Here is a 15,279-nt window from a genome sequence, read left to right as displayed (position 1 = left end):
GGCCAGCTTACTCAGGCAGCAGTCACAGGTTAAGAAAAGCTTCTAACTAAAATTCATGATATTCTCTCGAGTGGGGATGAACTTTCTTTGCCAGAAGTGGGAGGTGAGTGAAAAGCGTGCTGCATCCATGAGTGCAGAAGCTGGGCACCCTGGCTTTGCTGGCAGACTGGGAAGGGCATGGCCTAAGTGCCACAGTTGCTGTCTCTGCCAGAAAGGCTTATGGCCTGGAGCAGTTTTGAGTTCTGAGCGCAAACTGCCTGGAACTTAGCTAGCCGCTGCTAGTGGAACACTGTGGGCGTGAGGTCTGCCTTGCCAAGTACATGGGACTGTGTGGGGCTTACTGCCACCTGCTACTTCCCACTCCCTGTGTAAACTCTTCTGTGCAATACAGGCAGCTGCACCCCTCCCTGGAGCATTGCCCTAGTGGCAAGAGAACCACCCTCAACCCCCACAAGAGCCACTGTTTGCCTTGCATGTGGAGAGCCAGCACATGGACCCGTGTGACCCAGCCTCCACCTGGTTTTGCCCCTCCACCTACCCTGGTAGCTTAACACAAAGGATGGAAACTTTTGGGAATTTTATGGCCCCTCCCATTGCCTGAGACACCACAGTACACGCCTGGGTAACATAAGGCAAGTATAAATCCCACTGCTACTACCGCAGCTGGTGCTCTTTTCCAAGCAACACCTCCAAGCTAGAGGCCAACTGACACAGTCAGTCCATTACAGCAGCTCCAGGTAGAGTAACAGAGCACCCAGGAAGAAAACTTGTGTGTGACCTCAGCTATCACCATTTCCCGCAGTGTCCTGACTAACCAGTGGGTCCTAGTCTGTCCAGGTGACCAGTTTATTACTACTGTAACCATCATTTGAGAAAGCCAATATACTAAGCCTATTTATAACAAAGGAATCTCAGAGTCTACGTTATTCCCCTGCCACCCTCATCAGAGCTGGTGCTGGTACCCATTGCTGGGAGACTTGGGGACAGGTTACATCACTGATGGCTTTACTGACAAATTCTACCAAACTTTAAAAGAAGAATTAATACCATTTCTACTCAAACTATTTGCAAAAGTTGTAGAGGCAGGATCTCTCCCTAAGTCATTCTATGTGGCCAGCATTGCCCTCATACCAAAGCTAGACAAAGACACAACAAAAAAAGAAAACTACAAGCCAATATCTTGAATGAACACAGATGCAAAAATACTAGCAAACCAACTCCAACAACACATCAAAAAGGTAACACACCATGATCAAGTGGAATTTATCCCAGGGATACAAGGATGGATTAATACACACAAATCAATAAATGGGATACACCACATGAACAGAATGAAGGACAAAAACCATATGATCATCTCAGTAGACTCAGAAGTAGCATTTTATGTAATTCAACATGCCTTCATGATGAAACTGGATATACAAAGAAAATACCTCAACACAATAAAGACCATGTATGACAAATCCACAGCTAACATCATACTTATTAGGAGAAAAACCTGAAAGCCTTTCTTCTAAGATCTGGAAGAAGACAGAGGTGTCCACTTTCAATATGTTTATTCAGCATAGAACTGGAAGCCCTAGCAAGAGCAATTAGGCAAGGGAAAGAAATAAAGTTCATTCAAATTGGAAAGGAAGAAGTTAAATCATTCTTGTTTGCAAATAACATAATCTTATAATTAGAAAAACTGAAACACTCCAGCAAAAAAACTCTTGGCACTGATAAATGAATTGAGTAAAGTTTTAAGATACAAAATCAACATAAAAACATCAGTAGCATTTATAGATGCCAATAGTGAACAATCTGGAAGAGAAATCAAGAAAGCAATCTCATTTGCAATAGCTACCAAAAATTTAAATAGCAAGGAATAAATTTAGCCAAAGAAGTGAAGAAGTTCTAAAATGAAAACTATAAAAAACTGATAAAAGAAGTTTGAGGACACAAACAAATGGAAAGATTTCTAATGTTTATGGATTGGAAGAATTATTATTGTTAAAATATTCATACTACCAAAAATAATCTATAGACTCAATATAATCCATATCAAAATGCCGGTGACATTCTTCACAGAAATAGAAAAAGAGTCCTAAAATTTGTATGGAACTACAAAAGACCTCACATAGCCAAAGCAATCCTAAGCAAAAAGAACAAAGCTGGAGATATCACACTACCTGACTTCCAAATTTACTGCAAAGCTTTGGTAACCAAACAGTGTGGTAGTGACATAAAAACAGGCATATAGGCCAACAGAACAAAATAGAGAATCCCAAAACAAATCCATACATTTACAGTCAACTCACTTTCAACAAAGGCAGCAAGAACACACATTGGGGAAAGGACAGTCTCTTCAATAAATAGTGCTGGGAAAAATAGATATCCATATGCAGAAGAATGAACTGGATGCCCCATCTCTCACCATATAAAAAATCAAATTATGATCAGACAAGATCGGGCACATTCAGGGTGGTATGGCATATTCTTTTTGATTTTCTGTATTTTCTAATTTTTCTGTATCAACCTTATCATTTGTATAGTTTTTAAATGATCTGATACATATGTTCCATAGTTCTGGCAAATCTTGTGCTGGTTAATTTTAGGTTCAATTTGATGAGATCAAGAGATGCCTGGACAGCTGTAAAGCATTACTTCTGAGTAGGTCTGAGAAGGTGTTTCCAGAAGAGATTAGCATTTGAATCAGTAAACTGAGTGAGGAAAATCTGCCCTCACCCATTGTGGGGGGCACCATCCCCCGGGGCTGCCAGCCTAGATAGAAAGGCTTTCTCTCTGGAGTCGGGACACCCGGCTTCTGTCCTTGGATGTCAGAGCTCCAGGTTCTCAGGCCCCAGGACCTGCACCAACAGTCTCAGATTCTCCGGCTTTCAGATTTAGACTGAGCCACTCTACCAGCTTCCTTCGTTCTCCAGTTTGCAGACAGCCTATGCCATGATCACATGAGCTAATTCCCTTAATAAATCCCCTGTCATTTATTAGGGAAACTGGCCAATAAATACCCATAAGTATCTATCTATCTAAAAAAAAATCAAATTAAAATGGATCAAAAACTTAAATATAAGACCTGGAACTATAAAATTACTAGAAGAAAACACTGGGGAAATGCTTCAGGACATTGATCTGGGCAATGGTTTGTTTGTGTAAAACCTCAAAAGCACAGGCAACAAAAGCAAAAATAGATAAATGAGATTATATCAATTCGAAAAGTTTCTGCATAACAAAGGAAACAACAGAGTGAAGAGACAGCCCACACAATGGGAGAAAATATTCACAAACTAGACATCCAATAGGGAATTTCTAACCAGAATATATAAGAATTCGACTAAACAGCAAAAAAAAAAACAACTTGATTAAAAAATGGGCAAAGAACTGGAATAGACATTTCTCTAAAGAAAACATTTAAATGTTTGAAACATATATGAAAAAATGCTCAGCATCACCAGTCACGGGAGAAATGCAAACTAAAATCACAGTGGGATGTCAACTCACACCTGTTTGAATAGCGATTATCAAAATGATGAAAGATAGGTGTGAAGGATGTGAAGAAAGAGAGTTCTTGGACCCTGTTGGTGGGAATGTAAATTAGTACAGTCATTATCGAAAACAGCACGGAGATTCTCCCCAAAATTAAAAATATGACCACCTTATGATTCAGTAATCCTACTCCTGGGTGTATATGCAAAGGAATTTAAATTGGTACACTGAGGAGATATCTGCACTGCCATGTACATTGCAGCATTATCCACAACAGCCAAGAAATGGAATCAACCCAGGCGTCCGTAAACAGATAAAGGGATAAAGAAAATGTTGTATTTTTAGTAGAGATGGGGTTTCACCATGTTGGCCAGGCTGGTCTCGAACTCCTGACCTCAGATGATCTACCTGCCTCAGCCTCCAAAAGTGCTGGGATTACAGGCGTTAGCCGGGCGTGGTGGCCCATGCCTGTTATCCCAGCTACTTGGGAGGCTGAGGCAGGAGAATCGCTTGAACCCAGGAGGCGGAGGTTGCGGTGAGCCGAGATTGTGCCATTGTACTCCAGCCTGGCCAACAAGAGTGAAAATCTGTCTCAAAAAAAAAAAAAGGAAAGAAAAAGAAAATATTGTATATATACATAAACATTTCTCTAAAGAAAATATTCAACATTGTGTTTGTGTATGTATGTGTGGGTAGACACTATGTATATATATAGATACACAATGAAGTAGTATGAACCTTTAAAAAAGAAGAAAATCCTGTTATTTGTGACAACATAGATAAACCTGGAGGACATTATATTAAGATAAATAAGCCAGGCCCAGAAAAAGAAATACTGCATGACTTATGTATATGTAGAGTCTAGACAAGTTGAACTAACAGAAGTAAAAAATAGCATGGTGGTCACCAGGGGCTGAGTATGTGGGAAGTTTGGGGAAATGTTGGTCAAAAGGTAAAAAGTTTGAGTTAGGAGGAATTCGTTTAAGAGATCTATTGTACAACCTGGTGACTATAGTTAATAACAATGTATTGTATTCTTGAAAATTACTGAAACAATAGATTTCATGTGTTCTCATCACAAAAAAAGATAAGTATGTGATGTAATGCATATGTTGATTAGCTGTTTATAGCCATTCCACACTGCATACATATTTCAATACAACATCTTATACACAACAGATATATACAATTTTTGTCAATTAAAAATAAAACAAAATAGCTGAGTGCAGTGGCTTGTGCCTGTAATCCCAGCACTTTTGGGGAGGCTGAGGCGGGTAGATCACCTGAGGTCAGGAGTTTGAGACCAGCCTGGCCAACATGGTGAAAATCTGTCTCTACTAAAAATACAAAAATTAGCCTAGCTGGGTGTGGTGGCGGTGCCTGCAGTCCCAGCTCCTCAGGAGGCTGAGACAGGAGAATAACTTGAACCTGGGAGGTGGAGGTTGCAGTGAGTCGAGATTGCACCACTGCACTCCAGCTTGCGGGACAGAGCGAGACTCTGTCTCAAAAAAAAAAAAATTAAATATATAAATAAATAAATAAAATAAAATGCCAGAAGAAGAAACAAGTAACTTAGCCATAAGGAAAAACAACCAAAAAGAGAAGCCATAAAGTTTTCCCTGTGGGGACAACACTGGGGTGGGTTGGAAAGGGACACAGTAGTAGGGCATTGGGGTACTATTGCTTTTTATTACAATGCCTTTTAAAAATCATGGTTTTGATTTTTTGTGGCAGGGGGCGGATTCTGTTTGTTTGTTTGTTTGTTTTGAGACAGGGTCTCTCTTTGTCACCCAGGCTGGAGTGCAGTGGTGTGATCTCAGCTCACTGCAGCCTCAACCTCCCAGGCTCAAACAATCCTCCTGGTCAGCCTCACGAGTAGCTGGGTGCACAGGCATGCACCACCCACCTTGCTAATCTTTTGTATTTTTTGTAGAGACAGGGTTTTGCCATGTTGCCCAGGCTGGTCTTGAACCCCTGGGCTCAAGCCGTCCACCCACCTGGCCTCCCAAAGTTCTAGGATTATAGACGTGAGCCACCGCACCGGACCTAAAAACTCCTTTAAATATTAGTTTGCATCACTTTGATAAAAATACATTTTTAACAGTCAAATGGACTTCTACATCCCAAGCAGATCTGGGATGTGAAGTCAGGTTTCACGTGGGAGTGACATTGCTGCTCCTTATTTGTGTGTGATTTTTTTTTGTTTTTTCTTTCATTTTATTTTCTTTTTCTTCCTATTTTGGTCATGTAAGAGAAAAAGACCGCAGAATAGCTCAGAAAATTTTACTTTTACCCCCACTTCTTTCCTCCTTTCTCCTTACATCACACACACACACACACACACACACACACACACACACAAGTCTCTGTGTGAACTTGGCTGCCCAAGGCCTTCCTAGCCCTCTCTCCTTTCCTTTCAGAAGTTAATTTTCTGACACCTCCTTTCACAGTGCCCTCTCAGCTATTTTGTTCCTAGACAGTTCACAGCAGTCCATCCTCATATCTCTAATGCCTGTCTTCTGGTAGTTTCTGGGCTTGTATTTATTACTCCCTGAAAAACACACAGGGAACCTGCCAGCATCTCTGCCACTCACGACGTGCTCCTAGACCCTCAGCTCCCTCTGTCCCTCTGGCCCCCAGACTCAGCTCATCGACTACAACCCACTCTGCCTCCTCTCCCTGAGGTGCCTCAGGAGGCTTGCATCCTTCCCCAGGCACAGTAGGGGGACTTAGCTCCTGATTTGGGCCCCACCATCCTGCTTCCCACTGCTGTCCTAAGGTGGGAAGCTCAGACGGCTGCACCAGGAGGCAGGCTCTCCAGAGCTTCTAAAAGCCCATGTTGCAAAGATTTGACCTCTGACACATCAGCTTGGGCCTGAGCCTGAGCAGCAGCCACTGGGCCTGGTGTTCCTGTCCGTGGCTGCTTTAGTTTGTTTTAATCATCTTTATAATGAAAACTAACTTGGTGGTGGGGATGTTTTGCGGGGGAATTCGTTATATTGGCACTTATTGTTTCTAGTCTGACTACCATGTTACATTAATGTTAGCTTTATCACCTATTATTCCAGGTTTTCTTATTCATGATTTTAGTCCTTATTTACTTTGGATGGCACAGCTAATGGCATCATTCAATTTTGATTTGTTAAAGATAGTTGTTCTGATACTCGAAGCTACAAAAATTTTTTTAAGTCTTCTGTTTCATTGTCATTTGATGTGGGCTGATACCAGTTGAATCTCTGAAACTCTGTTTCACACACATTTATTTATTTCGACAACCCAACTTCATTTTGAAATAAATGTTGTTTTTTTAAAGCTGCTTTACAAATTTTTGTTTTATTTTGAAACAGTCATATAAACTTCCAGGAAATTGCAAAAATTGTTGAGTCTTGAGTACCCTTCACCAAGCTTTCTCCAGTGGTAACAATTTTTTAAAATTAAGGCAATGGCAACATCTTATGTAGCTTTGCTATGGCACAATATCAAAACCAGGAGATTGATATTGATATAAATATGTTAACTAGACTCCAGGCCTAATTCACATGTTACCAGTTTTTACATGCATTCATTTGTGTGTGTGTGTGTGTGTACACACATTCATGTAGTTCTGTGCAATTTTATTAGATATATAAATTCAAGTAACCACCATCATAAAGAAGATACTGTTCCAGAACAAGCACAGTGGCTCAAACCTGTAATCCCAGCACTTTGGGAGGCTGAGGCAGGAGGATCCCTTGAGCCCAAGAGTTTGAGACCAGCCTGGGCAACACAGGGAAACCTCATCTCTACTAAAAATAAAAGTCAAAAAAGTAGCAGGGCATGGTGGCACATGCCTGTGGTCCCAGCTACTCAGGAGGATGAGGTGAGAAGATCATTCAAGCCTGGGAATTCGAGGCTGCAGTGAGCTATGCTTAAACCACTGCACTCCAGCCTGGGAGATAAAGCGAGACTCTGTCTCAAGGAAAAAACATACTATTCCATCACTATTGAAGACCTCCCTCAATGTGCATCTATAAATCACTCTGATATGGTGTGGCTCTGTGTCCCCACCCAAATCTCATGTCAAATTATAATCCCCATGTGTTAAAAGAGGGACCTGGTGTAAGGTGATTGGGTCATGGGTGTAGTTCCGCCATGCTGTTCTCATGATAGTGAGTGAGTTCCACAACATCTGATGGTTTAAAAGCGTGCGGCAGGTCCCGCGTTGTTCTCTTTCTTTCCTGCCACCATGTAGGACGTGCTTTGCTTCCCTTTTGCCTTTTGCCATGATTGTAAGTTTCCTGGGCTTCCCCAGCCATGCAGAACTGAGTCAATTAAACCTCTTTTCTTTATAAGTTACCCAGTCTCAGGTAGTTCTTTATAGCAGTGTGAAAACAGACTAAAACACACACCCTTTCCCCCTTTCCTAATTCCTGGAAACCACTTATTTTTCTTCCTCTCTATAATTTTGTGATTTTTGAGAATGTTATATAAATGGAGTCATATACTATGTAACTTGGTGAGATGGACTTTTTTCACTGAATATACTGCCTTCAAGATACATCCAAAATGTTGCATGTATCAATAGTTTGTTCCTTCTTTTTAACCAAGTAGTATTCCATCTACAGCTGCTTTAAGACACACTCTACCAGCTCTGGGGAGAAGGGACTGTGGAAGACCCTGTGGATTTCCACTTCAATCACCCTCAAGCTCCCTGGGCTAAGGCCAGAAGGGATTGAACATTGGCAGCTCCTGGAGTGGTCACCTCTTCTCACTCAGCAAATGCTGCATTAAGAAGCACATCCCTCTCCTCCTCTTGACACTGTCTATACTCAGGTACCTGAGTACCTACAGACTTGGACATTACATAAAATCAATAAACCAATAGTAGTGTATCAGGCATATCACTGTGATTTTAAAAATGTGAGTGTTTATATTATAAAGTGAAAGAAAACAATCTAAAAAGACCACGTATTGTATGATTCCAACTATATGACATTCCAGAAAAGGCAAAACTCTGGAAACAGTAAAAAGACAAGTGGTTGCCAGAGGTTAGTGGTGAGGGAAGCATGAATAATAGCAGAGCACAGAGGATTTTTAGGGCAAAGAAAGCATCTATGTGATGCAGTGATGATAGATCCATGTCGTTATCCATTTGCCAAAACCCATGGAATGTACGACACCAAGAGTGAACACAAATGTCAGCTGCAGACTTTGGGTGATAATGAGGTGTTAACATAGGTTTACTGATAGTTACAATGTTCCGTCTTGGTGGGATGTGGACAGTAGGGAGAGCTATGCACCGGTGTGGGCAGAGGGTATGTGGGAACTCTTTGTACTTTCCATGTGACTTTTCTATGGACCTAGAACTGCTCTTTAAAATAAAGCATGTATATTTAAATGTGGGCATAGCACTCAAAGGATGAGGTTCGAAGGCCAGGAGGCTTTGCCTTTCTGGTCTTTCACCTTGGCCACACCTTGGCTGGGCCTCGGGCTGCTCACCTGGATCTTCTGGATGTTCTCTCTGTCCAGCCTGGTGGTCCCTGTGTAGTAAGAAGAATTTGGTACCGTGGAGGGCTCTGGTTTGTTACAAGGCAGATCCCTGCTGCCAGGACAAGCACTGGCCACATGAAACATAAGGTCTAAAACACTCTCCTGCAATATCTCTGACCCAATAGCTGTTGGCTATTGGTGGTGGTGGTGTTTAATATTTTTAAAGCAGCTGTATTAAGGGATAGTTGACATAAAATAAACTGTACACATTTAAAGTGTTTAATTTGATTATATTTGATTTATTAATATGTCCATAATCCATCACCACCAAAGTGACAATCGAGATAGTGAATATACTTTCACTTCCAAAAGCATCCTCGTGCCTTCCTTCCACCCCTCCCTCCCCTCCAAGCAACCACTGATGTGCTTTCTCACTGTAGATTAGTTTGCATTCTCTAGAGTTTCATATACATGGAATCACATAGACTGTATTCTTTTTTTGTCTACCTTGTTTCACTGGGAGTAATTATTTTTGAGCTCCATCAATGTTGTGTGCATGAATAGTTCATTTTTGGGGGGTGAAGGAAATTAAACTTCATTTAGTTTTAAAACCAAACCACTAGGTTTTGGTTTTAAATATATCACAGCCTGAAATATATCACAGCCTGAAAACAGCAAATGGACAGGATATATTATCATTTCAAGTAATAAGTTGGTGAAAATACAATGAGTTTGCTATTAAAACAGTAAGATGCCATGCTGGGGCAGGAAAACTGCATGCTGCAAAGGCCCCAGGCGAATACAGTATTTGGTAATAGGAGGCTGCCCTAGTTTGCTCTAAAGGAGTCACAGCTCATCCCAGCCCAAGTTGCTTATTTTTCTCCCTCCCTTTCTTCCTGTTTCCATGGGTTTGTCTCAATTGTTAATTCAGGGGGCTAAGTAAGAAACGCTGGGTTTAGGCTTTCATTGTATTCTGTTCTATGAGAACCAGGTTTTTCCAACTTCAGTGCATCATAACTCTCTTATAAGCAAGTAGCCAACAGCTACTCTTTTACTATTCATTCCAGGATACCAATATATATCACAGTCAAAACCCCCTTCTTTTTGAGGGGGAAAGTGCTGCTGTAAGATTGTCTTGTCATTTTGCTCCAGGCAGCCTCAAGGCCTACTAGCCAGTAAGAGGGAAGCTCTGCTTCCCACAATTAGTGTAACCTCTTGTGTTTGCCTCTTGTGTTGACTTTTGTGTTTTTTGCATGGTCTCCAGGCTGAAAGATGCAGTGTGTAATAATTTGCAGTGTGTCATAATTTGCAGAAGAACTGCACATCCACATCTTGATGGGCAGAAAGGGTATCCACAAGGAAACTTTCAAAGTTCTTATCCCAACTACTCTCCCTCCCAATTCCACATCTTAAAATCAACTTTTATTCCATGTATACATTACACAAAATCAAGAAAACAAAGACCCAGAAAACTTTTTTTCTCAAGTTAGTGACCTCATGGATTTTGTTTGACAGCTTATGGGAAATGGTGTGGTGACTCTTTGGGAAACAGGATGTGGCAACAAACAGAAACACCTCTCCACAAACGCCATCAGATCTAACCTGCCAGCCTGGTGGTCCCTGTGGAGCAAGAAGAATTTGGTACCGTGGAGGGCTCTGGCTTGTTACAAGAGAGATCCCTGCTGCCACATGAAACATGAGGTCTAAAACCCTCTCCTGGAATATCCCTGACCCCATTTAGCACTAGTTTTTTTCATTTCACTTTTTAGGACAGAAACATAAAAGACCCGGTGTGCAGAGGCAAGTGACATATGCCTTTCACTTGTTGCCATTCTTAATTTCTTCCTTCATAAACTTTGCTTAAAAGACTAAAATTCCCATTCCTTTAAAAAATTTATATATTCTTGCCCTCAGCTCTGATGGCCACCAGCAAAGACTTTTATTTCCCAGAGGATAAGAGAGACTCCTTCATCTCCTTGTTCATAGTCGGGATGAGGTGTAAGTGGTCATCCACACCCTTGGTCACTCAGCCATCCAGTGGTTGCTTCACCTGAAGCTCCTTACTCCCTGCTTGAATCTTCAGCTTTGTCGTAGCAATGCGTGATGCACCAGGCCAGGCGGTCATGGAACTTCTCCAGCTCGCTGGTCACCAAGGCCTAGGCTTGAGCCAGAAGCACATGGCAGTGCTCAGTGCACTGCTGCACCTGCTGCGTGGATGCCTGGCTGTCCTCACAACAGCTGGCACTGCACCGGAACATGAGGCCACCTGGGAGGCCGGGAGCCTTCGCCTTTCTGGTCTTTCACCTTGGCCACACCTTGGCTGAGCCTTAGGCTGCTCACCTGGATCTTCTGGATATTCTCTCTGTCCAGACTCTTCACCAAGGAGTCCACCACCTCCTGCACCCACAGCTGCTGTGTGACAACCCTTCACTGCCTGCCCAAAGAGTTGATTTTTGACTGTCACGGAGCGCCTGATGCGTGGATGCACCACGGTTTGTTTATCTGCTCATCTGTTGTGAGTATCTGGGCTGTCTCCACCTTTCAACTATTCTGAATGAGGCTTCTATGAATATTGAGGTACAAGGCTTTGTCAAGACATGCAGTTCCTTTTCTCTTGGTGAATTCTTAAGAGTGGGATGGTTGGACCATACATTAGGTGACTGTTTACTTTTAAAGAAACTGCCAAACAGTTTTCCAAAATAGTTTTTACATTTTTACGCTCTTTTACATTCCTATCAGCAAGGTGTGAGTTTCAGTTTCTGCACATTCTGGCCAACACTGGGTATGATCATTCCGTGTAATTTTATTACCACTCCAGTAGGTAGGAATGGTATCTCATTGTTTTAATTTGAATTTTCTCAATTACTATGATGTTGAGTATCTTTTCATGTGCTTGTCATGAGCAAAGAAGCTCACAGGTGTAATTTTTTCCTGCATCTATTGAAATGATTGTATAGTTTTCTTTTTCAGTTTGTTAATGTGGTTGATTAAACTGGTTGATATTTGAATATTAAGCCACATACGAGAAAAACCACATTTAGTAGTGATGTATTATTCTTTGAGTGTATTGCTGGATTCAGTTTGCTAAAATTTTAATTAGAATATTTGTGTCTAAGTTCATGGGGGATATGGACGTGTAGTTTTCCTTTCTTTTCTTGTAATGTCCTTGTCTGGTTTTGGTATGAAAGTAATGCGGGCTCTATAGAATGCAATGGAAATGCCGCCTTCCCTGTGATTTCTTGGCTCTGGCACAGAGCAGATGCCTGTTTCGTGGGTGATCTGAAGTAGGGAACAATAAATTCATGTGAAATAAACAAGCAAAGACCTTATTGAAAGTGTAATATAATGAACAAACCATTAGGATACACTCTGTCATCAATAAGATCTAAGCATTATTCACATTCCTTGTCTACTTAATCTACACCACAGCCTGTGAGATGGGAATTCCTGACAGTTACTCACCTGAGAGGTGGTGAGTATTTCAAGATCACTTAGCCAGATGGAGTGAGAGCAAATTAAATGTAATGTCAGCCTTCTTCCCTCCCAACTCAGGGCAGCCATGACCCCTGACTCCCATGTGGACAGGCCAATCCCCCTTCATCTGGAAGCCACCTTGGCCGGCCGCTGCGGGACTTTGGATCTGGGAGAGAAATCTTAGTATCCCTAAAGAAGAATGTGGGGTGTGATTCATCCTACACATCACCCCTGGGGAGGAAGGGTGTGGTTGCCTGTGAGGAGGACTCACTGTTGCTTGTCTCTGGGATTGTAGAGGCCCTTTGCCAAGAGGCCTCTCTCTCTGATTCCTGCGTGACTGGGCAGATGACTATGGGAGTTCCATTTTGCTCATTATGGGCCGGATACTCAATGTAGGGCCTCAATAAGCCTTCAAACCGACCTGTCAGGGTATAAATAAGGGACTGGTCATTTATGTTGAAGAAGGAGATGGTCCCACACTCGTAGTCCAGGAAGACCCCTATTTGTGTAGGTGGGGTCCTGGGGAAGAGGCTGATAAAACGGGGATTTAATGTGAAATACAAATGTTCTTCATTCAGTCTGAGGACCCAGTACCCATGATCGGGAGACAAAGTCACGTACTTCTTCCTCCTGTCCACATCATCCCGGCACACTCCCACGCGCCACCTTTTATTGTGTCCCCCGTCCACCTCCCAGTAATGTTTCCCTGCTTGGAAACTCTGAGAAGCCACCACACTCTTCCTTGTAAATCTCTTCTCAGATTGAGGCACATCCTGGGGAGCTTTTCTATGGGTTACAGTTTTCAGATTAGAAACGCAGAGCTGCGGGTGAGCCGTCTCTGGATCCAGAGTCACCTCCACTGGGGTGTGGTGGGGGAGAGAGGAAGCATGAGTTACTGAAGAGGAAATCTGGGCTGGAACAAGAGGTCGACCCTCCCACTGCAGACTGGCTCTGGGTGGCGTAGGTGAGGCCCCAGAACTGAGCCTCCCTCAGACACTGCCTTTCAGGTCCTCTCATCACCAGTGCAGCCTGGAGGACTCATCAATGTCTAGATATGTCTCAATATGACGTCCCAATCTCGGCATATCACCCAACCCTGCCACTGTCCCTTCATACATGAAACTATTTGATTCATAAGAGCTGGAGGGACCCCACTATCTAACTTCCTCCCACTCAGAATTTTCTGCCTGACTTTACTTCCTTCCCCTCAGCTCAGACCCCTGACCAGTCACTAGTGCCCTCAATCCCCTGAAACTGTGCCAAAGACCCCCCCTGTCTCCCGTTTACCCAACCCCTGTCTTCTCCCCTTCTAGACCAAGGGGAAGAAGTGTGTCTGGGGGCACTGCACCCTTGGGGGCGATCAAGCATCCAGTTTCTCCATCTGCAGGCAGGATGGATCTCAGCATCACTCTGTGTTCCCGTATCTGTCCCTGTTCAGTTCCCCCTCTCATGTCCACCTGAGATTCTGTCCCACCGTCACCTGCTCAGGTGTTGGTACCTGCGTGTTTCCGGGCGTCTCTCAATTCTGAAAGCAAGCAGACAGAGCAGGCAGTTCAGTGCTCGCGTAGGAAACAAGGCGCAGGGAGAAGGGAGAAACCAAGGATTAGGACACTTTTTGAGTGTTGTGGGCTCTCCAGAGATCTGAAGAAGGCTATGGGGCTTCTCTACAAAATGCACCTCCCCCAGAATCTGCAGTTTCAGAGTTCCCATCACAAGCTTGGCTCTGCAGGGACCCATGGGCCTCAGGATATAAAAATCCATAAACGAGAGACTTGGAAAGGAGTCATAAATGTGTGAAGAGGAATATTTTCTTTTACCTGCCTGGCCGTGCTTTCTTCTCCAGGCTGAAAAACAAAAACAAAAACAAAAAACACATAAGAGGCTGACATCACAGAGCGGGGGCCCAGGGAGGGTGTGGGAGGGAATCCCTGCGAGTGATAACACTCTCACCCAGTTTATCCTGGAGTTTCCATGCAACAAAAAGCAGACTATTTAGTGGTTGATACAGAACTGGATAAAGTCTCAAAGCATCAGGCCAGGGGAGGTCGAGGATCACCCACAAATTTTTCTCAGGTTTCTCACTGTGGCCCACGCACCCTCAGAGCTCATGATCAACACCTCCCCCCACCACACACAGAGCAAACCAACGGGCAACAGGCACAGACAATTTGTGGGGACTTCCAGGCCCTGGGGCCTATCCTAAGCCCTCCAGATATCCGAGGGGCAGCTCGTGAGCAGTGGATGGAGAGAGCCAGGCAGCTGCTCTCCTCCACCTGCCTGTGCTTCCTGTCCAGCCTGGAGCCAGGGTCGTCCAGAGGCTCAAACTGTGGATCAGGGAGGGACTCGGGAGAACCATGTGTGGGAGGCTCAGGACATGACACACACTTACCCAATTCCGCCTGGAGTTTCCCTGAAACAGAAACAGTATATTCAGTGGTGGACACAGGAGTGTGCAAGGTACAAACATGACGCTGGCTCCTTGCACAGGTGGGACGAGCTGCAGGTGTGAAGGGCAGGGCCTCTCCTAGGACACTTATATGTGCTCCCCAGCCCCTGCACAGAGTGTAGCTCTCTGGGGTGGAGCAAGAGATCAGGAGGAAGGTGCATGCTAAGGAGAGGGACAATAGCTGGGATGCTGTGGAGGTGGGGATGGAGATGGGAGAAGGCGGCTGGGAGGGGAGGTGGGGGTGGCCTCATCCTCAATGGGAAGTGTCACTCCCAAGGAGGAGGAAATTGGTTTTGGGGGTGAAAAGTCTTATTGAGACTGAATATAATTTTATCTTATTGTCAGTCACTTTTGCTTCCTCCTTTATGAATTCGTTCACCACATTAAAACTTTTTAATAGGAGT

At 43.5% G+C, this 15,279-nt stretch overlaps 1 protein-coding gene and 1 pseudogene across 3 annotated transcripts in view; both read right to left on the bottom strand.

Annotated features, from left to right (window-relative positions):
• Positions 1-10,894: 10,894 nt before the first annotated feature.
• On the bottom strand, positions 10,895-12,516 carry LOC100435131 (protein FAM136A-like; annotated as a pseudogene).
• BTNL8 (butyrophilin like 8) overlaps positions 12,282-15,279 on the bottom strand; it is a 45,919-nt gene continuing 42,921 nt past the window's right edge. For 2 of the 3 annotated variants that reach the window (XM_024247272.2, XM_024247273.2), the window contains 4 exons: positions 14,819-14,839; positions 14,247-14,273; positions 13,928-13,954; positions 12,282-13,288 (listed from right to left, as the gene is read on the bottom strand). In XM_024247272.2, coding sequence (XP_024103040.1) covers positions 12,648-13,288; positions 13,928-13,954; positions 14,247-14,273; positions 14,819-14,839 — 716 coding nt within the window. In that variant the 3' untranslated portion in view covers positions 12,282-12,647. The remainder of the gene's footprint in view (positions 13,289-13,927; positions 13,955-14,246; positions 14,274-14,818; positions 14,840-15,279) is intronic. The other variant, XM_054556684.1, reaches the window with a different exon arrangement.

The sequence above is a fragment of the Pongo abelii genome, chromosome 4, assembly GCF_028885655.2.
Source record: "Pongo abelii isolate AG06213 chromosome 4, NHGRI_mPonAbe1-v2.0_pri, whole genome shotgun sequence".
Classification (NCBI taxonomy): domain Eukaryota; kingdom Metazoa; phylum Chordata; class Mammalia; order Primates; family Hominidae; genus Pongo; species Pongo abelii.
The sequence above is the reverse complement of the archived record's forward strand: the minus strand, read 5'-3'. Positions and strand labels throughout refer to the sequence as shown.